The sequence below is a fragment of the Gadus macrocephalus genome, chromosome 13 (assembly GCF_031168955.1).
Source record: "Gadus macrocephalus chromosome 13, ASM3116895v1".
Taxonomy (NCBI): Eukaryota; Metazoa; Chordata; class Actinopteri; order Gadiformes; family Gadidae; genus Gadus; species Gadus macrocephalus.
This window is the reverse complement of record NC_082394.1, coordinates 17,951,360-17,978,859: the sequence shown is the minus strand read 5'-3', so window position 1 is coordinate 17,978,859 and position 27,500 is coordinate 17,951,360. Positions and strand designations below refer to the sequence as shown.

At 47.8% G+C, this 27,500-nt stretch overlaps 1 protein-coding gene and 1 long non-coding RNA gene across 5 annotated transcripts in view; both read left to right on the top strand.

Annotated features, from left to right (window-relative positions):
• The window catches only part of LOC132471079 (basic-leucine zipper transcription factor A-like), a 102,175-nt gene that overhangs the window by 70,864 nt on the left and 3,811 nt on the right, over positions 1 to 27,500 (top strand). For 3 of the 4 annotated variants that reach the window (XM_060070096.1, XM_060070097.1, XM_060070095.1), the window contains one exon: positions 832 to 1,004. In XM_060070096.1, the coding sequence (XP_059926079.1) occupies positions 832 to 1,004 (173 nt within the window). Of the gene's footprint in view, positions 1 to 831; positions 1,005 to 4,887; positions 6,657 to 27,500 lie in introns of those variants that run through there. The other variant, XM_060070098.1, reaches the window with a different exon arrangement.
• On the top strand, positions 11,555 to 12,857 carry LOC132471081 (uncharacterized). Its single transcript, XR_009528759.1, has 2 exons — positions 11,555 to 12,100; positions 12,133 to 12,857. It is a non-coding gene; the product is annotated as an uncharacterized LOC132471081 (long non-coding RNA).

Here is a 27,500-nt window from a genome sequence, read left to right as displayed (position 1 = left end):
CACACACACACACACACACACACACACACACACACACACACACACACACACACACACACACACACACAAACAACCACACAAACGTACACACACGGCCTACACTTCGACTCAAAACAGACTCACTTGTGGCTGCTCTTGGATGGATTATCGTGACGGATCTGTGCCCCGAAAAGGACAAAACAAAAAAAGATTGAGCTCATTTCTCCAGGGAGGGCAGGGAGAGGGAGAGAGAGGGAGAGGGAGAAAAAGAGAGGGAAAGCTGGTGTGTTTGCCTCGCCACATATGTTACAAGCAAACAAACAAGAAGCGAGCGAGAGCCAAGCCCCAGCGAGGGGAACCCTGTAATAAAAGTGAAGTTGTGTGGGAAGGATGTGTGACATGTGATTACAGTTTGGCCCTGACTTGAAACACAACCTCATCTCTGTGTGTTTTAACAGCTGCTTTGCCCTCTCTCTCTCTCTTTCCCTCCCTTCTTCCCTCTCTTTCTCTCTCTTCCTCCTTTCCTTATTCTCCTCTTTATTTTCTCTGTCACTTTCTTATTGTTCTCTCTCTCTCTCTCTCTCTCTCTCTCTCTCTCTCTCTCTCTCTCTCTCTCTCTCTCTCTCTCTCTCTCTCTCTCTCTCTCTCTCTCTCCCCCTTCTTCCTTCACTCTCTCTTTTCTCCTTATTCTCCCTACTCTTCTGTCTTCATTTCTATACTTCTCCTGTCCACCCTCACTTTCTCTACTCTTACACTACTCTCTCTCTCCCTCTCCCTCCCTCCCTCCCTCTCCCTCTCCCCGTCTTGGTCTATCCTCCCTCCTCCCTTCCCACTCCGGTCTAACCCTCTCAGGACCTGGAGTCATGATGCAGGACCCTGGGTCGGAGACGACCAGCGACGGCCCAGCCAATCAGAACGGTGGCGGCCCCGCAACAGAGGGCGGAGCCAGGGAAGGCCCGCCCAAGAGCGCCACGCCGACGGGGGAGGTGAGCGCGGCGGACATCCTGCACCTCCAGCAGCACCAGGTAAACACACACACACACACACACACACACACACACACACACACACACACACACACACACACACACACACACACACACACACACACACGTCGCCCCCATCACCTCCACTCCTCATTAATGCCACCCCCTCCCCCCCAACACACTCTTTGCAAAGTGCCACTTAATATTTAATCCCCCCCCTCCAAGTAGTACATCCAGTACATAAACACATTATTATTATTATTTATGTATATTGCGGGGTATTTCTGAATATTTCATTGGAGTGCTCTCCTTGTGATTGTGTGTTTGGTTTCCCCGCTCGTGGTTATCGTGGCGTGAGGCTTCTGCAGCCCCCTTCGCCACACACTATTCACCCGAGCGGCGTCGGACACGTTTTAAGTGTGTGGGTGCCACAGGATTACCGAGACAGTTGTTTCTTCTGTGTGTGTGTGTGTGTGTGTGTGTGTGTGTGTGTGTGTGTGTGTGTGTGTGTGTGTGTGTGTGTGTGGGGGGGCTGGTGTTGACTCTGTCACCTTAGCGGGACGTCACCGGCCGTGGCATTAGCCGCGAGGCCTCACGCCTCGCGGCTAATGCCACGGCCGCACAGCGGAGGCAGCGAGACGCGTGGCCGACATCGACATGACGGGGAAACAAAACATTCCCCATCGGGAGGGGGGGCAGCAGGGGGGGAGGCAGAGTTGAGACAAACAGACAGGCTCTTTCTGTTGGTGTGAGCGCCACGCGTGACACATGACGCTGCTTTTAGAAGGGGGACGCGCTTTGAAAAGATCAACAGCGTCGCAACGAGGCGATGGTGTGCATGAGTCGTGTGTCGTCCCCCCACCCCCCCCCCCCACCCCATCCTGATCCCGGCCCTGAGTGGCTGAGGCTTGTTGTCAGGAGTCGTTTGGTGACGAAACCCAGGCCCTTCTGCGCTGCCGCGCACGCTGCCCGACCGGCGCGCCACTGTCAGCCAGCATCTGTCACCACTCTGCATGGGAGAGGCACTGGAACGGGAAGCACACTATGGTCACGCTTGTTTTGTTTTCTCTGTACTCACTGTATATATATATACACTCCATAGATACAATATATGGCGGTATAACAGTTGCCCGGGTTGCAGCCTGTTTAGTTGGTTCCCTGTGTTTGTTCTTTTCTCTGTCTGCTTTCTTGTTCGGTAGCAAAGTGGAGACCGCTAGTGAACAAGATGAGAGGGGGAGAGAGACAACTAGTGAACAAGATGAGAGGGGGAAAGACCGCTAGTGAACAAGATGAGAGGGGGAGAGAGACCACTAGTGAACAAGATGAGAGGGGGAGAGAGACCACTAGTGAACAAGATGAGAGGGGGAGAGAGACCACTAGTGAACAAGATGAGAGGGGGAGAGAGACCACTAGTGAACAAGATGAGAGGGAGAGAGAGACCACTAGTGAACAAAATGAGAGGGGGAGAGAGACAACTAGTGAACAAGATGAGAGGGGGAGAGAGACCACTAGTGAACAAGATGAGAGGGGGACAGCGGGGAGAGAGAATGGCTTTCAATTTGAGCTTGCATTGGTTTTACTTCATGCCATGTATGGTGGCCTGCCGGGGTCTCAACAAACACGTGCACATTTTCCGTGTACGCGGGCAGAACAGAGCTTGACAGAATGGATACAAGATCATAGAATAAGTGTGTTCTTCATCCATCCCGATTGTCCGTGTCATTACTAGCACCTTTGGGCCCTCACTTCAGTGTACCTAACAGGCCCTCCTCTTGTCTCCCTCGTGCCTCCAAACCCCCAGCCCCCCCCCCTTCCAGCTCCCAGAACGCACCCTCTTGTCAGTTGGGGGAATCGCGGGCCATGCTGAATTCATTACGGCGGTAGTCACACACATAACCGTGGATACAATTTCAATAACTGCAGGCCACAGTTGAGTAAACAGTTACGCTGAAACCTAATTCCTGTTGACTTTTCCCTTCAGTTCCTCGCCAGGGGCGCGTTCTGATTCGTTCCGCAGAGACACCAGGGGTTTAGAGAGCTGATGAATGTGATGCGGGCGAGAGACACCGGGAGAGAGAGGGGTGGGAGTGGGAGAGGGGTGGTGAGGAGTGGCTGCCAGGGGCAGTGTCATGGCCGTGCAGTTGACTATTTGCGTTTGATTTTAGTCATCTAGAAGACCTTTTCTTGCTCAAGGATTGACCACAGGTAGACATCCTTACCGAAAGATATTTCTGCACCCAATGAAGCCAGGGGGCAAAGGGACGACAAACAAGCCAAACCAACAAGGGAGCACCTTCCCTGAAGGTGGGAGGCAGTTGTGCACCTTGGGGCTTCCTGGTGGTTCGGTTGTTCTCCAGGATCTCTGTGGCTTCAAACAGAAGTGGGTGAAACAAACACATTGTGGCTTTTCCTTTCTTCTTAAATCCTGGTAAACACGGTTTGGTGTGTCGCTGGTACTTTCCAACACGGTAAATAGCCGCTGCGTCTTATTTTTATGCCCTCCCTAACAAATCCGAGGGGGTTTAATTTCTGCGGTTGCAGTAGAAACGGAGTGAGGCGTATTAATTGTTCTGTGTGATAAATGACGCGTGGCTAGAGATGAAGGAAGAGGTGTGTCTTTTCTGTCTCTCTTCTCTTCTCTTCTCTCTCTCTCTCTCTCTCTCTCTCTCTCTCTCTCTCTCTCTCTCTCTCTCTCTCTCTCTCTCTCTCTCTCTCTCTCTCTCTCTCTCTCAGCACTGTGCTTTGATAGGCTACTTACCAAAGGGTGTGTTTCTGGCTAGCAGGCTGGCAGTCTCTTTTTATTCTCCCATTAGACTAACCCAGGATTTTCACTCATGCACCGTGAACCATGTTAATTGTCCCCAGGGCATTAAGATCTTCGCTCAATTACTTGATAACTCTTTACGTTTTTTTCTCTTCTTTTGGTGCGGTGGCATTTCACAGTGGCTTCTTCAAAGTTTTATTTGTGCCGCTGACACTAACACAAATCTTACTAGTGACACCACAGGCTTCTTTTGTGTCCTTTGTTCTCGAGTAAAAAGAGAGAAAGTAAAAAAAAAAAAAATACAAAGATGCCGCTTTCCATTTTTTCTTATTATTTGAAGCTTAAAAAAGCTTAGAAAATAGACGAAAATCAATCAAGAGTTGTCCCCAGACTCAAGGTGCAGATGCATTAGTGCTCTCCCAGAGGCCCTGGGAACAACAAACCTGGCCATGACATATCATTTATTCTTATTAGGGAACATAACTATGAAAGACAGTGCTCATTAATAAAGACGGGGGATGAAATAATTGTAATCTGTTTGATCATCTCGACGCTGACAGGGGAATTTATCTTGTAGACTCGTCAGATTTAGGGGAAGTGGACCATAAGCTTGGTTTAAGCATCTCTATTAGTAAGTCAAATACTCCTTTTTAATGATCGACGACGGAGAGGTGGCTCTGGGTTCGCTTCCAACGGTTCAGTCTGCAAAACACATTACAGGGGAAAACAAAGAACCCTCTTGAGTAACCCAAACTTATTTCTTTGTGTTGTTAACTCAGGACACACTAAAATTCAATTTTGTTTTTCATAAAAAATGGGTTTTATGGAATGAGTTATAGTTTTTAGCTTCATGACCTTCTGGCTGTTGCATATGTTCAGGCCTTTGTTGTTGTGACCATAAGCTTTCTGGCTGTCAATCGTGTTTAAAAAATACCAACACAGTATGAGAATATGCTTTTCCAAATAATTAGAGCCTTTTTTTTTTTCTACCTCTTTTCTTTGTTTTTCAAGTCGGTCCTCAAGAGGAAGTGCAGATGGAAAGCAAACAACACCCAAACAAACATGAAACGGTTGTGTTTCTGCAATTACTTGCAGGCTTGTTTTTTCTTTGGGTTTGGTTTTATTTTGTTTTCGTTCTTTTCTTTTTTTGTGCAACAGGAAGTGGTGTGAAAAAGTGAGCCTCCATGGCAACAGCTGAAATGGTGTAAACAAACAAGAGGCCCAGGATCGACGTTGAGGGAGTTGCGTCGGTGCGCGGCTCCCTTTTGAAGCTGTTGTCTCCGGGACATTCAAGTCCGTGCACATCCATTTCTCATGATGTACGGGCAATAACGATAGCCTGTTTGTACTACCGCTCAGGTTTAAGCATGCTGTTGATCGCTCCGGTGCAAAAATGTGGTTGCAACCCATGCAGCTGTGGGATATTAAATATTAATATCCTGTTTTTCAAAAAGGACCCCCTTTAGTTCGCAGTTTAAGCCGTTCCTGAGATTTCAGCCTTTTAAGACGAAGGCAACCCAACGATATCTTAAAAGCAGCCATTATTTTGCACAGTAACGTATATATAGAGAAGGGGGATACAAGAAAGTAAATACATATAGTTTCCCTTTTTATCTATTCAGTTTTGCCCCTCTACCTTGGGGGTTGCGTGCAGGAGAGAGAGCCACACATACACTATCACATGAATAATCACACACACACAGTGGTGGCAGCAGATAGCGCTAGCGCTGCATTGACACAGCTAGTGTTTGCATAATGCAGAGCTTACCAGGCCCCTCGCTGGAGCCCCTGAAGGTAGATGGAGGTGCTCCTCAGATGAGTCGTTTCTGGACTGGTTCCATCCAGCTCAAGTGGTTGTAGTCGGGGTATCAGGGGGGCGCCAGGAGATAAGCACTGTGAACCAACACATGCACACACACAGTGGTGACTAGGGATGGAGATCCAAACCCGCTTCTATCAAGGACCCGGTTCCACTTTTTTCAAAACCCGAAAATCATTAACGTTTGGGCTTATTGATACCACTATCGAGTGCCGTCGTTCATTTATTTATTTTTTTGTCCCTTAGGTCCTGTAACGTAATGTTGTGTCCCTCGAGTCGCGTCACGGCATTTAAATCAAATCAATCCAATCACTGCGGCGTGTCCACCAATGTTTTTGAATGGAATTGTAAGCAAACAGGTATTACAAGTGAAGCCTGGCAGTTAACTTTGCTCGCGGATTTTTTTTTATTGTAAAGGGGGGACACAACCTCAATGGCCAAGCACATAAGCATTGTGCATCATATAAAGACCAATTGCAGTACCTTTGACTGTCTCTGAGTTGAAAAGATTCCTGTCTCCTCCTTCTCCTGTCACACCACAGACCGGCCCGTCTTAATCATCCACTCAAAGTACGAGCGGTAATCGCACAAACAGACATTATCGCTAGTCCCGTCAGTTAAAAATAGTAATCCAATTGTGAAATCTGTGTTGTAATCGGCAGCATACAAGCTAGTTATCTTAAAAAGTTAATAAAGTTTCAGATGTGATGATGTGTTAGGTTGGCTCAGTAAAACGACTGATAGGTTATCATGATTCGTTCAAATGTAAGAGAGTAACGTTAAATTTAGTTTTTGGTGAGAAACATGAGTTATACTGTATTGCTCATGTTTCTGTATTAATAATACAGTTGTATAGTGCTCTATTCATTTTAGTATATATAATCAAAACTACTGATGTCAATATTTATTATTTATTTCTTAAATATTTTCCTCATCACGAAGAACGCGGCGTATTTCCACCAATTAATAAAATTGTTTCAACAGTGGTATCAATAGAGGTTCGGATTGTTAAGGAGTATCGAAAATGGTATCGATATCAATAAATATTAATGATCCCTATCCCTAGTGGTGAATACTAACTATTTATTTCATTGGCCGAGGCTTTTAACCACAGCGATTGACCAGGAATTCAGGTGTATCCCATCAATGAGCCGGTAGGGGGTTGCTGAAGACATTGAGCAGACATTGGGGATCTAACCCAGATCTTTTTGGCTGGGAGGGGAACACCCAGCCTAGGACAACGGGCAAACCATCCTGACGCTGCCGTTGTAATAGGAGGGACTCATAGTTTGAGTTGATGATGCAAGAAAGACCAACGGCAAGGTGCCACAACAAAACTTCAATTTTTCATGTTATGGTCTGATGAGCCTCATCTTTCACCCATTGATATAGCTGGAATGAAACTATAAAATAAACACTAACTCAGTTTGAGTCTATTCAAATTCATGTCCACACTAAATCGGTAAGCCGGCAGAACTATGCTGATGGCTGTTATCCATTCGTTTTGAACTCGTGGTCGGACGTCTTCCTCCAACCCCCCAGTGAGCAAGAGGTCTCAGAGGTCTACAGCATCAGGGCAGGGAGGATTGCAGTGTAGAGCCCTCTCCGGTCTGGTCAGGTGGGAGCCCGCCTGGCCAGGACGCTAGGGGTGGGAGTGGTGGGTTCATGGTTCAAGTCGATGGAGGGGGTTACTCATTCTAGTTGACGCCACGCCAGCTCTCTGTGTGATGATGGGTTCTGGGGGGGGATGGAATGTGTAGGTTGCTGGGCTTGCAGCATGCAGAGCCAGAACTGAAGTGTCGTGTGTCTCCACAGCTCCTAAAGATGATGTCAGCTCTCCTCTCCGTCTGCTTTGCGTCAAAACGCTTTGAGTGCATCGCAGTCTAAACACTTTCCTGCCAGAGGGCTTGCAGTGGCATGTGTATGTGCGTGCACACATTTGTGCCCATGTAACAGCATGAAGCATATCCTGTGGCATATGCATGTATGGGTATTTGAGTCACAGATATACCATATCAATGGCTCACACAACCAAAGACACGTTCTTAGGGGATATCTTCCAAGAATGCGAGAAAGTCGACCAAGACCACGAGAAAGGCACGCTTTATATTCTGATTCTGATTTATTACATTTCTTTACTCTGAGAAAGCTTCATTAGGCAAATATCAAAGCAACCTGAGAGAGGAGAATACTGAAGATGTGGACTCAAAGTAGCTTCATTCAGGGGGGGTATGGGTAGGATCTCCAGGCCTTCAGGTTCCCCAGGCCTTAAGGGACTCCAGGCCTTCAGGTTCTGCAGGCCTTCAGGGACTCCAGGCCTTCAGGCTCTCCAGGCCGTCAGGTTCTCCAGGCCTTCAGGTTCTCCAGGCCGTCAGGTTCTGCAGGCATTCGGCTTCTCCAGGCCTTCAGGTTCTCCAGACTGTCAGGTTCTCCAGGCCTTCAGGTTCTCCAGGACGTCAGGTTCTGCAGGCCGTCGGGTTCTGCAGGCCTTCAGGTTCTCCAGGACGTCAGGTTCTGCAGGCCTTCAGGTTCTCCAGGCCTTCAGGTCATCCAGGCCTTCAGGGACTCCAGACCGTCCGGTTCCAAAAACCTTTACTTTCTCGTGTATAAACTGTTGATATTGTCAGCTGGGCGGCGAGGCTTATTGAAAAAATGTGATGGTGAAGGATAACATCGGTGTTATGACACCGCATATTGCCCAAATTGCTTTATTGTTAAAATGATAGTGCTCGTCCAATTTGAATAATTTCATGGAATCCCTCTCACAGAACAGTTTAATTATGTTATCACACAACTGGTAACATCTGTCTTTATAGCGCACCGTGTGACAGTTTTATTACAGGATGGCTTTCTCTGCTGGTTCTGGGAATTGATGTGTGATGTGATTAATAATCACAAGAATGGAGGTGAAAATTGAACAATAATGCGCTGGTATGTTTAAAAATCGGGTGGGTGGGTAATTATTATCAGAGGAATAAAGAACAGCATATGTAACCTGAAAGTTATGGGGATTGTTTCCAACAAAGCCCAATCTTCTCTCAGTTTGAGGTGCGTTGGAAGTGTTCGCTGTAATGTACGTATACGTGGTTCGCCTAAGTATACGATATTGCAAAAAGTTTTGCGTTCTTGCCTGCAGGCTTGTTAGCATCCGGTTTGTGTGCGGTAAAGAGAACAAGAAGAAAAAAATGATAAAAAACTCCAAAATTGTCTTCCAGTCCCATCTCGGAATGACATGTGCCAACATGTGAACTCATCCATTTTGTTGAGTCTATCTGCTTTTGTTTCACCGCCCGTGCCCCCCAGGAGTGAAGAGGCACCACACACACACACACACACACACACACACACACACACACACACACACACACACACACACACACACACACACACGGTTTAAAATAGAGTTGAATGTTCCATGAGTTGACATCCTGTTTACACACGCCCTCTCCCTGGCCCGCTTCATGTGGGCAGCATGGTGGAAAGGGTGGGGGTCCACAAGGGCATGCAAGGAGCGGTTTGACAATGATGTCATCTTCTAGAGTGGCTCTTCAAACTTGTTCATCTACACACACACACACACACACACCCCTCGAACCATGTGGTAGAAGAGGTAGATCCTCACCATAGGCGTGGGCGGGGAATGACACGTCTCGGCTAGAAGAGGCCGATCATGCAGTAAAGGTTGTACGAGATGAGGTCAAAGTCTATTTTTTAGAAGGCAGAAAGATGTTTACACCCTGTTCAAAGGTGGCTCTGCCTTTTCTGTGTAGAAGGATGAAGTGAGAGAGAGTAGATCTCTCTCTCTCTCTCTCTCTCTCTCTCTCTCTCTCTCTCTCTCTCTCTCTCTCTCTCTCTCTCTCTCTCTCTCTCTCTCTCTCTCTCCCTCCCTGATTGCCGGTGCTGGTACGCTTGAGTATCCGTCTGAAGCAGCGGCGACGGTGGCATTGTCTGCGTGCATCCATGCTTGGGCCTGTGTGTGTCTGAGTGTGCGTGGATGTGCCGATGTGTACACATGCACCAAGGAATGTTTTGTGTGGTGTTGAGGTTGGATATCCCCCCCCCCCCCCCCCCGCATGCTGGTATCATTAGGAGTGGTGAAGTGACTCTCATTGTGTGCCACCAGCATGCCCACGACCCTCGACACCCCCTCCGCCTCTGCGTTGTTACCTGCCTGCTGCTTCCCCCTAAACTCCCAAGCAGGTGTCTCCTGAGCGACTGGCCTGGAGAAGAAAGGGACCACCTCTTGTGTGTGCCGTTGGGTTCTGCTTCGCTTGTCCCGTGGCTGGCAGCCCATGAACTCCCCTTTTCACTTCCAGCCTCCAGACACGGTCGATGGGAGGAGAAGTGGGAGAAGGAACTGGGGAGCAGATAGAACCAGCATGGAGGGTCGCGTTAGGCCGATGGATCAGAGGACTGGAGTTAGCCAATCAAAGAAAGGATTGCGAGATAACGTGTCAATATGTGTGTTTTGATATTTCGTCTCTGTTGTTTCAAGTCATAGCTCAATCACAAATCACAGGCCAAAAATAGCACGGTAATTCTCAGCAAATCATCTGCAGGTTCCTATTTAACCTAGAAGCATTTTTAAGCCCCTCCCTCCCTTGATGAACATTGAAAACCAAGACGCAGCAAAATGTGCGCGCACACACACACACACACACACACACACACACACACTCTTTCTCTTTCTCTTTCTCTTTCTCTTTCTCTTTCTCTGGCTCTCTCTCTCTCCCTCTCTCCCCCACACTCAAGTTAATTCCCATACAGAGATATTCATTTTTGTTTGATCTTTACAGTTCTAGACATGATTTGAGGGAGCCCTAGGATACGTCAGATTATTGCGGGCTCAGAGCGTGTGTACAACATTGTATTTGTCACAACACAACACAAAATCACAGTTCACGATGTTTACATTTAGCGGAACAATTTCTAGTCATCATTTGACTAGAAACCATTCTTTCAGAGCAGGCAATTTGACCCAATTTATTAAGGATTGCGCTAAAGGATGCACAATTTCTCCTGGGAAAACATTCATGTGCAGGGCTTATCCATTTTTAATGAGAGCTCTACTTTAAAAACTTCATAGAATTAATATGTATCAGCCAAGTCTTTCCTACGCACAAAACTTCAGGGTAATTAATATTCATAGGCTGTGCTTGTTAACACCCCCAATGCAAGTGCAATGTAGATCCAATTAACATAGAATGGGCCCCAAGGAATTGGACAGATAAGGGTTAAACGAGCTATTGAAATTGAAACCGGGGCCGGCTCCTCTTAAAACACTTATTTGTTTCCATAAGCCCTAATCCACGTCGCGGCGTTCCCCTCAGATCTAGGCACCCATTGGTTGCTGTAAAACCCCCATTATAACGGGAAGAGGTGCCAGAGCTGGCTTGTGCGTGAACGTGCACCACGCATCAGGGTTTGTTTTATCACGTGCACGCGCTTACGGGCATGTGGATGTGTGGCACACGGGGGCCGCTGGCTTTGACGCCGGGCCTAATGTGAAAGCCCTGTAGTGAGACTGGCTGCTATATCTTATTCATGAGCCGTGGCGCCCTCCTCTCTTTGCTCCTCCTCCTTCTCATTCTACTCCTGAGCCTTCCTTCCCCTTTCTCCTGCTGCTCTTCCACCCCCTCCATCTCTTGTGCCTCCTCTTATGGCTCCTCCTTCTCTTCTTACTCCTCCTCTTCTGGCTCCTCCTTCTCTACCTCCTCCTTCTCTTCTTACTCCTCCTCTTCTGGATCCTCCTTCTCTACCTCCTCCTTCTCTTCTTACTCCTCCTCTTCTGGATCCTCCTTCTCTACCTCCTCCTTCTCTTCTTACTCCTCTTCCTTTGGCTCCTCCTTCTCTTCTTACTCCTCCTCTTCTGGATCCTCCTTCTCTACCTCCTCCTTCCCTTCTTACTCCTCCTCCTCTGGCTCCTCCTTCTCTTCCTCCTTCTCTTCTTGCTCCTCCTCTTCCTCCTCCTCTTCTGGCTTCTCTACCCCCTCCTCCTTTCCCTCCTCCGAGGAGTGTAGCAGTTAGCGCTCATTCATGACATCATCTCCTCACCAGAGGGTGGGGTGTTGGGGGGGTGGTGGGTGGGGACTACGGTGGAACTGTGGGACTCAGAAGGGAGTCTTAGCAACAGAAACAAACACACTATTGCTTTGCAATTACCGCTGTAGGCGCATTAGCTACTATCGCGCCGGCAACCGACAGATATCGCTCCCTTGGGTGCTTTTATGCACCAACTGTGAGCACCCTGTCTGCGCTCCTTAAGGACTCCAGAGCAGTTAGCAGTAAACAGGTTAGCTTATGGCTGTTCAGTGCTGCTAATCAGCGATGTTCACAATGCATCACTCACTACCCCTGTATTCATTTTTCTCTGGGGCCGTGAAAAAGTGAATTACTGTCCGCTCCACCCATCATTTCTGGAAACCAAAAAAAAACTGTTTCCTTACCTTCCTGTTGCTCTGGGTTCGGTGGCACCCCCTGAACGTGGCGGGGAAAAGCCTGTCAAATGTACAAGCGAGGGACCAATGACCTCGTTTGTGTGTGTGTGTGCATGTTTGTGTGTGTGTGTGTGTGTGTGAGTGCAGAACTGTCCACCGCAGAGCACCCATTTCCCATCAAGAAAATAAATCACCTAACAAGAACGCAGCAAATGGTGAATAAATACCATGGACGTTCTTATTTTTTCGAGTTTGGCAAGTGAAATATGATAAATAACTGCTGCTGTTGATGAGTCGGGACCTTCACTGGAGTAAATATGCCAAGACTGACACCTCTTGACTACTACCGGTCCCCAGAGAGGACATATTTGATTGTTTGACATGTGTGCGCCCCGTCGTCGCCGGGCCTATTGATGATTAATAATGACACCATCCGGCCCCCTCACTGCCCCCACCCCTCCGGTGTGTTCAGGCACGACGTGGCCTCTATATTTTGTGAGGAAAAATGGCGGCCGCACGCTGTATACCATTTAGAGAATGATATGGCGCGGGGACGGGGGATGCCTCCTCATAAATAAAGGTGATGGCACCTCGACATCCTGTGAACGACGGCCACCATAAATACATCGCCAGGGCCAGACGTGTCGCCGCGCCATCAATCTGTCCACACGCTTCATTCCTCAACAGTGTGTGTGTGTACTTTGCACACTGTATATCATGTGCTTGTGTGTACCGTGGATATTTACACTGAGTGAGGAAAGTTACATTTAATTATGTATTCCTTTGCCTACCAGGAGGCCAGGAAAAAAAAAAGAGTGAGAGCGGAGGAGCAAGGCAGTGTGGCGGTCGCTCGCTCTTTTCCCTCACTGCAGTGCGGCTGCCATTTCTGTTGTTATTTGCTTGTTTAGGATCTTTGACATGATGTAATGGGATAGCTGTGCAAGTACTAGCCGGCAAATGGCACAGAAAATAAGACGGCCCTTTATGCCGAACGCACTCTCGCTCTGTCCCCATCTTTATCTCTTACTCACACACACACACACACACACACACACACACACACACACACACACACACACACACACACACACACACACACACACACACACTCTCTCTCACGTTCCTTCTCTCCACACTCACCATCCTTTCTATCTTTCCATTCCCGTTGTATCTCTCACACACACACACACACACACACACACACACACACACACACACACACACTCACTGGAAACACTCACTGGAAACACCCTCACCTGGAAACGCCATGCTGGGATTTTCATGATTGATATGACTGACTGACGTACTGGTTGACTGACCGACTAGTTGACTGACAGACTGACAGACTGGTTGACTGACTGACTGACGCTCGTTGGTTGACTGACGGACTGACTCGTTGACTGATGCCATTGATGCACTGCTATCTTACTTGGCAGAAAGACGTGCACATACTTTTTCACCCCAGTAGGGCCCCAAAGGCGTCTGACACTAGCATGCCGGTGTAGTCACTAATGCGGTCACGTCTACACTAGAACAGCTTATACGACTCACCATTGTTTTGTGTGATCACATTTCATTAGGTAACTTCTCCTGGCATCTGTCCACTCATAAAACCACGTTGCCCACATGCTAGCATACATTAGACATGCTATTAGCATAGTAGATGTAGAGGCGAGCGGCAAAGTTCACAACGAGAGCTGATGAAAGCCATACATCCATAATGCACTTGCATGGGCATTCAAATGCGTAAGATGTCCCAGGGATGCAATTTCCAGCATTGCCGTTGCTGTGTTGTCTGTGGATATGCATCCTATTATTTGGCGGTACATACTTCTGGGACCGAGTTAATGTGTGTATTAATATGTGCTGGAGAGGCAGAGAGAGAGAGAGAGAGAGAGAGAGAGAGAGAGACTCATTTCCCTAATGTCCGCACTTATCGACACAACTTCCTCTGGTAGAAGAATCCCCTCTCTGCCACTTGGTGTAATGTTTTCGGTAATTACACGCACACACACTCCATTTTTTCTCTCCCCCTCCTTTTGTCGGGCTGAGGATAAACATTCCTGTAATCGCGGCGGTTGGCAACAGGCTTAGCCGTGTTGCCGTATCATCCGGATAAGTGGCAACGTGTAAATAATCAGTTAATTACTGTATTGATGCCATTGTCTTTTCCTGGTGAAGGCACGGTGTCCGTGGCAACAGATTGACGGTTGTTTTAGAAGAACGGGCACGAGACTAGCGAATAGGGAGAACGGTTGCTACACTACTCAAAGCCATTTCTTTCCTACGAGATCGGAGAAATAACACCTTTTAAAAGAAATACAACATTATGATACATTTTGTCTCTCTTTCTCTTTCTCCCTCTCTCCCCCTCTCTGCGGATATGAAATAATTGTACCCCTAGATTGCCGAGGGCCCCTATTAAACATTAAAATGCAGAAAAGCAAGAAAACTGAGAATCAGAATGATGGTATTTTGGATTGAATAATGTAAAATATCTGTAGGGCAACGCGGGGAGAAGCCAACTAGCTCAGGTTGAGTCTTCAAATGTTTTCCTCCACTGCCATGCTTATTCTTAATTACCCTGCTCTTATCTGCACACTCAACACTATATTCATAATATTTTCTCATTGCTAAATGCAAATTTCTCTAATCTTTTAATATCAGAATTATATGTATATGTCAGTGATTTTTTTGTTGTAAATGTCAGTGAAAGTCTTCCTAGGCTGTGTTTTTTAATTGGTGTGTTGGTCCAGCACATAAAGTTGAGAATTCATTCTTCTTATATACCTTTTTATAATTGATTCACGTCCGTCCCCGGCATATGAATGTGGGCCTCCTTGATTCAGCTGTAGGTGCATTGTGTGGCGCACACACACACACACACACACACACACACACACACACACACACACACACACACACACACACACACACACACACACACACACACACACACACACACACACACACACGGCACTAATTCCTTTCTGCTGGACATACGGGGGGGGGGGGGGGGTATTTTAAGAAATAAATTACGCTACATCTTATTTGCTGTTTCTCTCTCTTTGTGTCTCTCCATCTCTCCTTTTCTCTCCCTCTATGTCTCTTTCATGCCCTCTCTAGGTATCTCTCCCTCCTGTCTCCTGCACTTTGTTCACTTTCGAATAGTAATATCATCTTCATCTCAGATAGCAGTGGAGGCTAGAGGATGAAGGGGGGTGTTGGTGTGTGTGTAGGGGTGTGGGGGGGGGGGGGGATGCAACTGGCATCGGCTGATCAAATTTGGCTTAGGCCAAACACTCTCACCTCCTGATCTAAGTTGTGCGGGGGAGGGTAGGGGGGGTGTCGGGGTGCATAGTAGGGTTGGTGTTTGTGGCCACTCCAGTGACGCTGTCGTCTGAGGCCCTGCTGTCTGTAGGGGCGCCTGATGGAGTGAATCAGCCTGTCACGGGACAAGATAACCACATCAGTTACTCTAACAGTGCTCTCTCTCTCTCTCTCTCTCTCTCTCTCTCTCTCTCTCTCTCTCTCTCTCTCTCTCTCTCTCTCTCTCTCTCTCTCTCTCTCTCTCTCTCTCTCTCTCTCTCTCTCTCTCTCTCTCTCTCTCTCTCTCGGTCGGGGGGGGGGGCAAAGGTCAAAGAGTGGCGGGGGATATTTATTTATTAAATGTAAACGGGCCGCCGGTTGCGTTTAACAATCCGTGGGCCATCGATTTTTACACCCGTTGTCGTGGATACACAGGCACAACTCTTGTTTTTCCATGGGTTGTTCTCTCTCTATATATATCAATATTTTTTTTGTGAAGGAAGCCATGGCTCATGTTACTATAGGCCTTTTATCTTAGTTTGATTAGGGTCCCCTGCAGATATGGCTGCCTCTCCCTCTGGCTCTGGTTTCACCATGCCATCCCTCCTCGCCTCAAAACACAGGGCTGTCTGCCTGCTCGGCAAGACAGATTGAGTTAACCATTTGTGGTGTATTTATCTCCCTGGCGGAGCCATCCGCTGCTCTCGGCCTCGGCACTCAAGCTCAATGAAAACAATAAATGGTGTCCTTATCTCCTGTGGAGTGAGGATCAAGATAGCCACCGAAGGCCGGGAGTTATTTGCGGTTGATTTTTCAAGAGAGAAAACGAGGAGACAGGAAATGGACACCCGTCTTACATTACCACTCGCCGAACAGACAGACAGAGAGGGAGGGGGAGGGAGGGGGAGAGAGAAGAGAGATGGATGGAAAGAGAAGAGGGGGAGGGAGGGAGGGAGGGAGGGAGAAGAAGTGGCAAAAGGCTTTTAATCAGCGGAGGGCTGTGTTTCTAATGTAAAAGTGTCAAAAGATGTCCCTTAGCCCGGGTGACGAGTGAAGTCTGGCCAAGTTCCGTGGCAAATTGAAAACGGGGCCCGTGGGACCCGGGGGTTGAGAGGGGGCCGGCGGCTCGGCAGAGAGGTGTCGGTCGGTGGGGGCGGGTGGGGGGGGGGGGGGGGGGGTAGGGGAGGGGTGGTGTGATAACCACATTTTGTTGGTTTCCTCTTTGTCTGGCCGGACAGAGACCCACGCGGAGCCCCCCACCCCGGCCCACCGTAGAGCAGCACAGAACGGTCGCGGCGGTCACAGTGTTCGTGCTCATGGCTTTATTCCGGCTGAATCCGTGCAGTCTATTTGAAGCTGATTCGTAGGCTCTGTGCTCCTCTAGTAATCCTTAACCCGTCTTTCACGAAAAACAATCTGCTCGCTCTAATGTTCGACTGCGGTTCAAGCGACCTCAACGTCGTCGCGGAGCTTTATTGGCTGAAGCGCCACTTGCCAGTCATGCCTGTAGTAGCAGTTTATTAAGGGATTACATGTTGTCAAAGCTCACGGTGGATTGAGGATACTTTGCTGCCAGCGATGCATCGAGGACGTCTGTACGCACCCACCGCAGATTAGAGAGAACAATGGGATTGGAACGGAGCCAAATCATGACACAGCCGCCGCCGCCCAAAGACTAAAGAAATGTTGTCTGGGGCAATAATGAATAGATGGATTCCTATCATCCTTTCACCCATTCATTTAGTCATCATCCTTACCTGCTGATTGATTGGCAGTTAGAGGCCCTGGAGTGGGTGTGGGCGGGGGGGGGGGGGGGTTGTACAGCAGGAAGACACCCAGGATGTTCTGCACCCTGTGCTCGTTCTCTTTGATATGTTATAGCATAGCATAACCTACAGGCTTTCAGGGGGGAAAGCAAACTGGTCGATCCACAAGAGCAGGGAAGAAGCTCTCGGATAGAGTTCTGACGCAACACAACGACAACCCTGCGCATGAGAAACAGCCAACATGTCATCTGGATCATTGTTTTGGATGGGTTTGATTAATGGGGTTGATCTTGATTCATTAAGAATTTGATTACAGCGGATTGAAAACCGTGAATCATAGATTTGGATCACAATCATTGCTAGGTCTGCTGTTGTTGAGAGTGTGGTTAATTGCTGGTTTAGATCGGTTGGTTTGGATCACAAAAGATTTTTGGGGTTATTGCGTTATATATTTATATATTTATATCGTCTGCGGCATTTAATAAGTGCCTGTTAATTATTATCTTTTATTTTGTCAAACAAAAGATAATGTGTAGCCTACCACCTAATTCCTCCAACGCCCAGTACTTCAACCCCCAGGCTCTCTTTACCCTTCTCCCCTGCCTGCCTTGAGTCACGTTGGGCAGGGTAGGTGCTGAGGTATGAGGGGATGTGGTTCCTGCTTTGATAGGCAGGCAAGGCATTGCCAGCAGGGAAGCGTTGCCACAGGGCACGTGAACTGCATTGCCTTGTCCTCCCTGCCAAGAAAGATTATGGGGAAGAAAAATTAAAGCCTCCAGATTTCTAATTTGCAAGGTCGTTCTACTCTTTGTATTTTCTGATCAACACTTTCAATACATTTGATTTGTTTTGTTGTCTTCACATTTTAATTTAGTCATTTGACTATGTTTAACGAATGCCCGCTAAACAATGTTCAAGTCTGTGGTATATTTTGGGCCACAATGACTTCTGAGTGTGAGCAACCAAGCTAGCTCGAGAGTTTAGTTGTTTCAGAATGAGGTTTTGCTGACAGAGCGGATGATTCAAGAAGTACATAATGTAGGTTTGAATCTAATAGAATCGCTTCGTTTAGCTGCGGGCGGTTGTGTTTTTTTTGGAACTTAATCGCTTTCCTGCATTGCACTTCGGTAGACATTTTTCCCTCTGGAATGACGGTTTTAATTTGAGTAATCACAAAGTGTGTTCTTTTGCTTTGCGGGGACATCAGTGTCCCGAAAGAATGAAGAAGTAAATGAGGCTAAGAAAAACAGGTAATTACGCTGAACTAGTAAATGAATGACCCACTGACCCTCAATGCTAAATTGATTTTATGCGTGTAAATCATATTTATTTCACCCATTTTGAGGGGCACTATTTTTTTCTTTTGATGATGTTAACTTTTATTTGTTTTCTTTTTATATATATATATATATATATATATATATATATATATATATATATATATTTCATCTTACTTTAGTAGCTCAAATAAGAATTCTTGAGATGATATCATTAATGTAATACTTTAGTCAAGGAGTATTTAAATTATTCTTACACGGCACATGGATCCATCACAACAACACAATGCTTTAAAACCCCTTTATCCAGCAGTTAAACCCACACATGACAACTACACTGGGTTCTGCCTGTTTCGAGTCAAACAGCACCCCCATCCTTTCCATGTATTAAAAATACAAGGTGGTCTTGCTTGTGTGTGTGTGTGTGTGTGTGTGTGTGTGTGTGTGTGTGTGTGTCTGTGTGTGTGTGTGTGTGTGTGTGTGTGTGTGTGTGTGTGTGTGTGTGTGTGTGTGTGTGTGTGTGAGTGCACTGTCTGGGTGTTGACATGTTCTACTTTACATGTAAATTCAACAGTGATTCACCTCCCGGTGAACCCTGCAGAGAGTAGTTCCTTCCCCGGCCTAAAGACTGAGGTGTGTGTCTTCATGACTAGGTGAGACACGTCCTCACCGAGGCCTTAAGCACTGTATCTCTCTCCCTCACCCTCTCTCTCTCCCTCCTCCCCTTTAATCACTGTATAAACCGCCCTCGTAAACCCCATGAGCTGTGTATTGTGAGTGTGTGTGTGTCCAGAGACTAGCGTGTGTTTGAGTGCCCGTGTGTGTGCCCTTCCTCGTATTTTAAACTTAATCAGCAAAAAACAAAAACGAGAGGGCTCATATTAAAGAGGTGATTATTGGTAATAAATACTTTTTTTTTTATTTTTTACACATACTTATTACGGAGGCAGTTTTCTTCTTGCGCTTAATGAGTGTAATTTGATTTGCTTGAGAGATTACAGTTTCCCAGAATTAATGCCGCAATCCCTCCATTCCAAGATAGAGCGGGATCTAAGATTCTTCACAGGTCGGGTGCTGCTAGATGCAAGCCCCTCTCACATAGCAGCTAATGGAGTTGAACAGCAGTCTGTCATTTCCCCCCCCCCACCCAAGCACACACACACACACACACACACACACACACACACACACACACACACACACACACACACACACACACACACACACACACACACACACACACACACACACCACCCAGCCACTCCCGGCTCTATAGCCAACATGCCCTTGGTTCCTGCAGTGCTTGTTGTTAGGCTACTCCGCTCTTTTGTAGTCGTGCCGACACAAATTGCGTAATTCACAATCTTTTTCTTCCCTTTATGCCGTTTTCAAATATGTTGATTGAATCTGGGGAATGTGGGTTTATTCAACAGCGATTTAACATTTTACAGCACTCAAAATAATTTGCGTTCAAGTTTTATCAAGGCTGTTTTGCCGTTATTTATGTACTTTTATAACATCCGTTTCATTTTCAGTTCCCACCTCTCTCCAAATTCAGTTTCTTGAGATCGGAGTCTCAAATTCCTTCTGTAAGTTTGCGTAAAAGCGATTTAAGCTTTCAACACAGCAATCATAAGGTTACGTTTGCGTTCATCTTCCCCAGTGTCCTGTAACGGGGCCTCATGTACTTGGGGGGGGGGGGGGGGGGGGGAGTTAGCTGAAGGTGGCCATGGCCGATGAGGGGACGGACGGTTAATTAAGGCCAGCCTACTGAAGATACGAAAAGTGCTTACGCTCAATGGACTTTTTCACTCGTTACTTCGTAAACACTGCGGACATGGGGGAGGGGGGAGGGGGAGGCACAGCGGGTTATGGTGTGAATCTTATGCTGTGTCTTTCTCTGTAATGGCTTCTTCTTTGCACCTCCTTTGTTATTTGCACAGTAAACAAATAAAGAAAGAGAAAAAAAAAAGGGCGGGAAAAAATAAAATCGGTTATACATGCCAACTGTGCGAGAGCGGTCGTGTGGCACAGCGATCCATCGTGGACCCTGTCTGACAGGTGATGCGTCTAGACCCCGGCGGAAGATTACTCCTTTTTATGGGCCAAAGCAATCAGATTTTCCCCTTTTCTCCACTGTCCTTCCTTTTATTCCTGGCGGCGTGCGATTGTATTACCCCATCCTGGAATGACTTCAACAGGGACACTGCTATTCCCAGGGAGCCGGCGTCCCCCCCTCCCCCCGCTGCAACTCAATCCATAGCCAATTGGACGGGCCGCGGTGATTTATAGAAAAACCCTCTCTGTCGGGGGAAACTCTCACTTCGTACACTCTGGGAATTCTTCCGTTGGTGTATCATGATGTGTTGGGTATCGGGTCAATGCACTTTGAGGCAGCAGCCATCGGCGGGATGGGGAAAGAAAAAAGAAGGAAAGATATATGGTCAAAGGCCCGCGTCGCAGCCAGATCAAGAGAGGCTACGGCCATAATCAGATCTTTCGGTGGGAGATATCGAAAAGCATTTCTCACAGGTCTTGTCTACCGAGTGGCGGGAGGACTGTGGGAACAATAGCTTAATTGAATTAGCAGGATAAAGGGGGAAGGATAGTGTGGTGGTGAGATGGTTTGACACCCAGGCAAAAGGTACTGAGTTTGATCCCCAGTATACGCAGTCTACCTTCAGTCATCCTTGAGCAAGACGCCCCAACGCCGACTGGCTCCTCCGTGTGTCTGAGGCGTGTATAAAAGCCTCTGCAAAATCGAATCTACGGTCAACAGCAGTTAGGTGTGTGACAAATGTCTCTTCTGTTTATCAAAACTTCTGGATCTTGTTCCATAAAAGCACTGTTTATGTGTGTTTAGAGCCAACCGTCATTGCCGCGGTAACTGATTGGCCATGTGAGGTTTGAAGAGGAAGTGTAAGGAAGCGGTAAACCCTAGACATTAACTGTAGAGTTAATCGGACGTCTACATCCACAAACACGCGCACAAACAGATGTGCATCGCCTTGTGCACATCTCTTGTGTCCATCTCCACAACGGTCTCTTGATGTGGTGCGTGGTTTTAGTGCAGATCCGGTCCTTCATCTGCATTCAGCACGACCAAATTGAAGAGAGATATAAAAGCGGAGGTCTGAGCCCCCGATCTCGAGACGTGTCTCAGACGTGCCGGTGAAGTTGAGTCCTTGAGTCTCTGAGAGCGACTTTGGCGTAGCTTCCCATTCTAAACAATATGATTTCCGCGCATGAATAAATCGGCTCTCAGTCTTCCCGCCGTCTTCTCACGCTGGGATTTCTTCTCTTTTTTTTTTTTTTTTTTTATTCGGAAGGGCACGTTTTTTTTTTTTCTTTCCCAAGCACAACACCAGTCTTGGCTACCGAGTGATGCAACTCTTCTGACAGAGATGCAATCGAAAAGGAGTGGGCTGCGTTTCTAAAAGTCTCGTCTAAAGAAGCCCGCTCGCTCAGGCGGTACCTCAGACCTCTTTTTTTGTTTTTAGCGGCTGTTTAGAAAACCCAGAGCCCGGTTTGAAACGAGGGCAGGAAGCGACGGCGGTTAGTGTCAGCGGGAGGCTGCTCTGCTCGCAAAATGTAAAGCAAGATCCAGTGAGAGAGGGTTGATGAAATCTGGCTCCTGTCGCTGGTCATGGGGCTGCTTTTTTTTTCTTTTTGGGGGGGGGGGTTCGTTCATTATTTGTATCATCTTTAAAGTGGTATTTTTTCTCCTCACCTCAATCATGCTCAGTAGAGCGAGAGAGATGGACCAAGAGGGAGAGACAGGCAGAAAGACAGGGAAGTAGAGAGACAGGCAGTGAGAGAGGGATGGAGAGAGAGAGTGATACTTTCCACTAGAGTGGATTAAATCAGCATCAGCCTAGTGGAGTTGATTACCTTGGTATATAAAAAAAGAGCAAGCCCAGTATCTTAATGGTACATATTTTCACCAGACAGCCCAGTTGCCTTTCATTTTGCAGCTAATACGTCTATTCTTATGAGTCATTTACTTCTTTAATTACCGTCGGCAGCAGATGCACAATGGTGTATTAATGTGAATGATTTTTTACTGCCTCTTTATCATACTGAGCCGGCGAGCTTGAAAAGCGTTATCGAGGTGAAAGAGTGCGCACGTGAGGGAAACAATATTGAGTTGACAGCTCCTCTTGTACCGCGGCGCAGTGTTTATGAGTTTACACCGCGCTAACGTTGCCATAAACACTGAATCGGCCTAATAAGGGCAGACTGGCAGGCGACGGAAGTGCCCACAACAACAGGAGACAGTCGCACACTTAGTGAAATGTGAGTTGTTTGCTATAACCTGATGCGCTTGTGTGGGTATGTTGGTGTATGTGTGTGTGTGTGTGTGTGTGAGTGTGGGTATTTCTGATTGGGTGTTAATGCAAGTGTGTGTGTGTGTTTGTGTGTGTGTGTCTGTGTGCGAGAGAGAAAGAAACGGTGTGTTTCCATATACGGACAGAGCTGTTTTGCACCCAAGTGTGCATGTGTGTATGTTTGTGTGTGTGCGTTCCTTCCTTCCTTCCCCCTACTTTGCATATTGTGGCCCGACAACAAAAAAAAAAAGTGTAGCGCAAGTGTTACCATATTTGCTGTCCACTTTAGTCGCTGCATGTGCAACTTTGACAATCCATGTCATTTGCATATGCGTGTGTGTTTTGTCTGCGGCCTGCTCTGTGTGTATTTTTTGATTCGCAGCCTTCTGAATAGGGGCCTTCTATGACCATCTGTTGTTAAGCTGCTGGCTAAGCAAGGCTGGAGAATCCAAACAAACGCACCGCACACAGCAAACAGGCTGTCAGGGGCCCGTGACAGGGGCCGACCTCACGGGGACCAGGCCGGGGTGGCTGGGGGGGGTGGGGGGGTGGAGAGGGTAGGTAAGGGAGTATCTGAGGAGGAGGAGGAGGAGGTGGTGGGGTTCTGTGTACCAGGCGCCAAGTGCTCACACCGCCTCGTTGGGGGGGGATGCTGTTTACACTCTCCCTCTGCTCCCTGCCTCCTGCCCCCCGGCCCCGCGGTCTTCAACTCTCCCCTCGCTCTCTCTGTTCCTTTCACTCTCTCGGTGTCTCTCTATCTAGCTCCTTCTTTTTGTCACTGTGTCTCTCGCCCTCTGTGAAAGACACATTCCAGAAATACAACACAATATAAATAAAAATATGTATTTAGCGAAAAGTAAAACCCTAATAATGAGGTATTGGTCGGGATTGGGGTGAGATATTCAAATTATTTCCTAGGACCATGCCACAGAATGACTGTCTTTACCTGTCTCCGTTAACTGCATTGACAGTATCTACCACTTTCTTTTTGTCTGTCTGTCTGTCTGTCTGTCTGTCTGTCTGTCTGTCTGTCTGTCTGTCTGTCTGTCTGTCTGTCTGTCTGCCGTCGTGTCCTGTCCTGTCCTGTCCTGTCCTGTCCTGTCCTGTCCTGTCCTGTCCTGTCCTGTCCTGTCCTGTCCTGTCCTGTCCTGTCCTGTCCTTCTCATGAGTCATTCCTTCCCTGTACCTCTCGCCACCTCTGTCTCTTAGTAGTGGTCGTACTCTGCCGTAAGCCTCTACCTCTCTGTCCATCTCCATGTTTAATAAGTTCCCTGCCCCCTTTGTTTTTCCTTTCTATCACTCTGTGCCCTTCTACGGCATGCACCTAAAACACACCTTTCCTGCAGTGAAGGGATGACAAACAAAAGCAAGCACACGTACACACGCATGTGAGCCTTATTGTCTAAATGTGTGTATTGGAAATGGTTGTCTCGTCATAAATATTAATAGAACAATTGAAAAGTGTGGTGAAAGTAAGGCAAACCCTAATGGTTAGGAGTGGATATAAAGCGTTGATTTATTTATGTATGCGGCGTGGATTAGTTTGAAAATCTAAACAGGGGCTGAGGAGTGTTGTTGCGGGTGCCTTTGCTAGTAATGCACCCGGTTTCAACACAGGGTTCTGCTTTCCATATGAAGTGGCTTTTTGGAAATGGCATTAATTACATACTTACTGGGGAGCCTGCCTTGTCCCTGCTTTGCATTGCAGATATGTGTCTGTATCACAGATGGGGGAGGTGTGTGTGTGTGTGTGTGTATGTGTTTTTTGGGTGGAGGGCTAGGTCGGGGGTGTGAACAATTAATATTAACACGTGCAATCTCCCCCTTGCCTCCCCACTAACATGGCAAAGACCCCCTCTGCCCCGGTCTCAAACACCCCCGACGTGCATACATATGTATGCATTTAAATCGTTTTCATTTACATGCAAATTGCACTTATTCTATATTATTTATAGTCTATATTATTTACATTGCACCATGTCCAAAAACCAACAGCACCCCCCCTCAGCCCCGGTGCAGAACCCTAACCCTCCAACCGCCACGAGTGCCCTGGGGAAAGGTCTCGCCACCACCGCTAACCCTAGCCCTAACCCTAACCCCTGGAGCTGTGCTTCTGTGACCGGGGACTCCGTGACCCAACGTTTCGCACACCAGCCAAGGTGACTTATCAAACATCTCATAGTCTGCTCACCCATAGTAAGACAGCAGGTTCTCCGATTCAGGCAGCGGAGCACAGGGACCCCCACAGGACAGCCCCCCCGCCCCCTGTTTGAACAGCGGCAGGCGGACAATAAAGGTCAGGTGTGTGGAGGCGTGCGACCCCTCGCAGAAAGTCAAGGGCAACACCGTGGCATTTTGAGCTCCTCTTCTCCCGCTGCTTCTGGGGCCCTCTGAGGCTGGTCGTGGGGATGCCTGAGGGGCCCGAGGTGTGTGCCGAGCGGGACTGCATTAACAGCTAGCCTATTAGCCGTTGTTGTCGCCGGCTGTCCCCGAGCCCTGCTCTTGCCTCTAATAAACCTCTGGTAAACCCTGGTCACTGCTGGGTAAACACACACACACACACACACACACATGCACACACACTCTCGTCAGTGGCCGCAGGGATGGCAGTACACCTGTGCACACATCTTCCACCAATTAGGATCTGACTGCTGGAAAACCAATTCATATCCCGGGCGTTCCTCTAGGCCTGAGGTACGAGCAGCGGCATGGAGGGAGATATAAAGACACGGCACTGGACAGCAGTAGCTGCGCCTTCCTATCTACACTATCGACTTGTTGTTGTCCTCAGATTAACTTCAGATGGTTGGCAACGAAGGCGGCCTGACTACGAGGCTGCATTCATTAACCATGAATTAACGTTATGCAGTTATAAGCGTTATAAGTGTTAACCCTAGCCCTATTCAATTACGTATAAATCCATACCATAGTTAACGTGAACAACACCATACCCAAGTTATCACAAACACAATTAGCAAATGATGACTAGACCCTTAATCATCTATTAATGAAGTTAGTTAATGCTTTTTACTGCATGAACTAATTTTAGCAAATGTTTTAATAAATGTACTGTTGTAAAATCTGACCACGGCCTTTGAGTGAATTTGAGAAGATTTCGGATGAGGTTCAAATCCAGACTACCCATCTGAGGTCACAAACCTACGGCTATCGCTGAACACACCAAAGCGACGGTGCGGCGGTGTGTGTGTGTGTGCGCCCGCGCTCCGAGCGGGTCCATTCCCGTGACGGGCGGAGGGGAACAGCGAGGGACGGAGCGTGGAGCCGGATCGGCTGTGTACCGCCGCTCTGAGCAGGGATTTGTCAGACGCCCCCGGCGCTGGCTTTAGCAGCGGGGGAGCCCAAAGCCTGTAAATAATCCACATGTGCAGACTGCACTTAAAGACATCCAGTGCTCAGCGGCGAGGGTCCCTCATCCCGGCTTTACGGCCCCGAGACGGGGGGGGGGGGGGGGGGGGGGCGGGCGCTCCTGCGATCCATTTGCTGCTAATATGCCGGGAGACCCGATGAGGATCGGGGCCCCCGTTGTTTGTGAAGGCCGAGGATACCGCTGCTCGGTCGGCTGATAGGAGTGTGTGAGGCGCCGGAGGGTGTATTTCAAATCAAAAGAGCCTCTGTGTGTGTGTGTGTGTTGTGTTGTGTTTGCGAGTGTGTGCAGGCGTGCCTGCAACACCCCGGTCCCCAGAACACTGATCCATCTTTGAACTGCATGTTTTCTTTTTAACTTTGTTTTTCGTGATCAATTACACCTTAAACGGCAGATGATTTTCCTGGGTTGTGTTGCCCCCCACCCCCCCCCCCCCACTCCCCTGATCATACAGCACTTCAGATGCCGCTGTCATCGCGCACCCTTTTTAGGTCTAGAAGTGTCTACAGCTGCCTTTTGAACACACACTTCCATCCTACCCCCGGTAACTGTTCAGCATCGGATCAGAGGGAGATGCATCCCACCCGAGAGAAGGAGGGAGGGGAGGTGGGGGGAGGGAGGGAGAGGGAGGAGGAAAGGAGGGGAGAAGGAGGAAGAAAGAGCGAGGGAGAGAGAGAAAGGAGGAGAGAAGGGGGGGGGTGGAATAAAGAGATGGGAGCCTCAGAGCAGGGACAAGTGGGTTCTGTGTAAACATGACGGTGACATCTCACAATAGGTTATCCTGTGGTGACGCGAGGGCTCTCCAAGGCGGTAGCGCTGTTTTAACTAGGCCACTGACGGCCTAGTTAAAACACAAACAGCACGCGGCGGCGTAGCTGAGCCCAGAGCAGGCCCCCGCGACGCAGGTCCCTCAAGCTCGCTCGTCCTCTCTCTCTTTTCATTATTTTTAATGACAACTCCTTTGAGTCATCTTTTGCTGGGAATTGTCTTCTTTTCATGCCTTTTATTTAAATAAACCAAGGCGTGTAGTGCCCTAACATATGCGCTAAATGTCATTGGGTTTGTTGTGTGTGTGTGTGTGTGTTTTCTGGTGCCAACTCTCAAGGGCTAAATTAATATATAAAAGTTATTATTTTAGGTGGCATAAAGAAAACAACATATGGGGACCTTCTTCCTATTAAGACAGTTTGAAAGGTTAAGTCAAAGATTTTCTTATTTGTCTTCGTAACATTTTAGATCAATGACTTATGCCTTGGCAAACAATAGTCCACGCCAGTCTGGCCGCTGCCAGGCATTTGCACACCAGGCCAGTGCGTCAGATAATCATATTTATTTAATTTATTTATATTTATTGCTGACAAGAGGGATGCATTCCCAGAAATGCATCTGACTTTCTGGACTATCGTTTCCTGTTGACTCAACGCTCTTTGTTTCAACACACGGTTGTAAA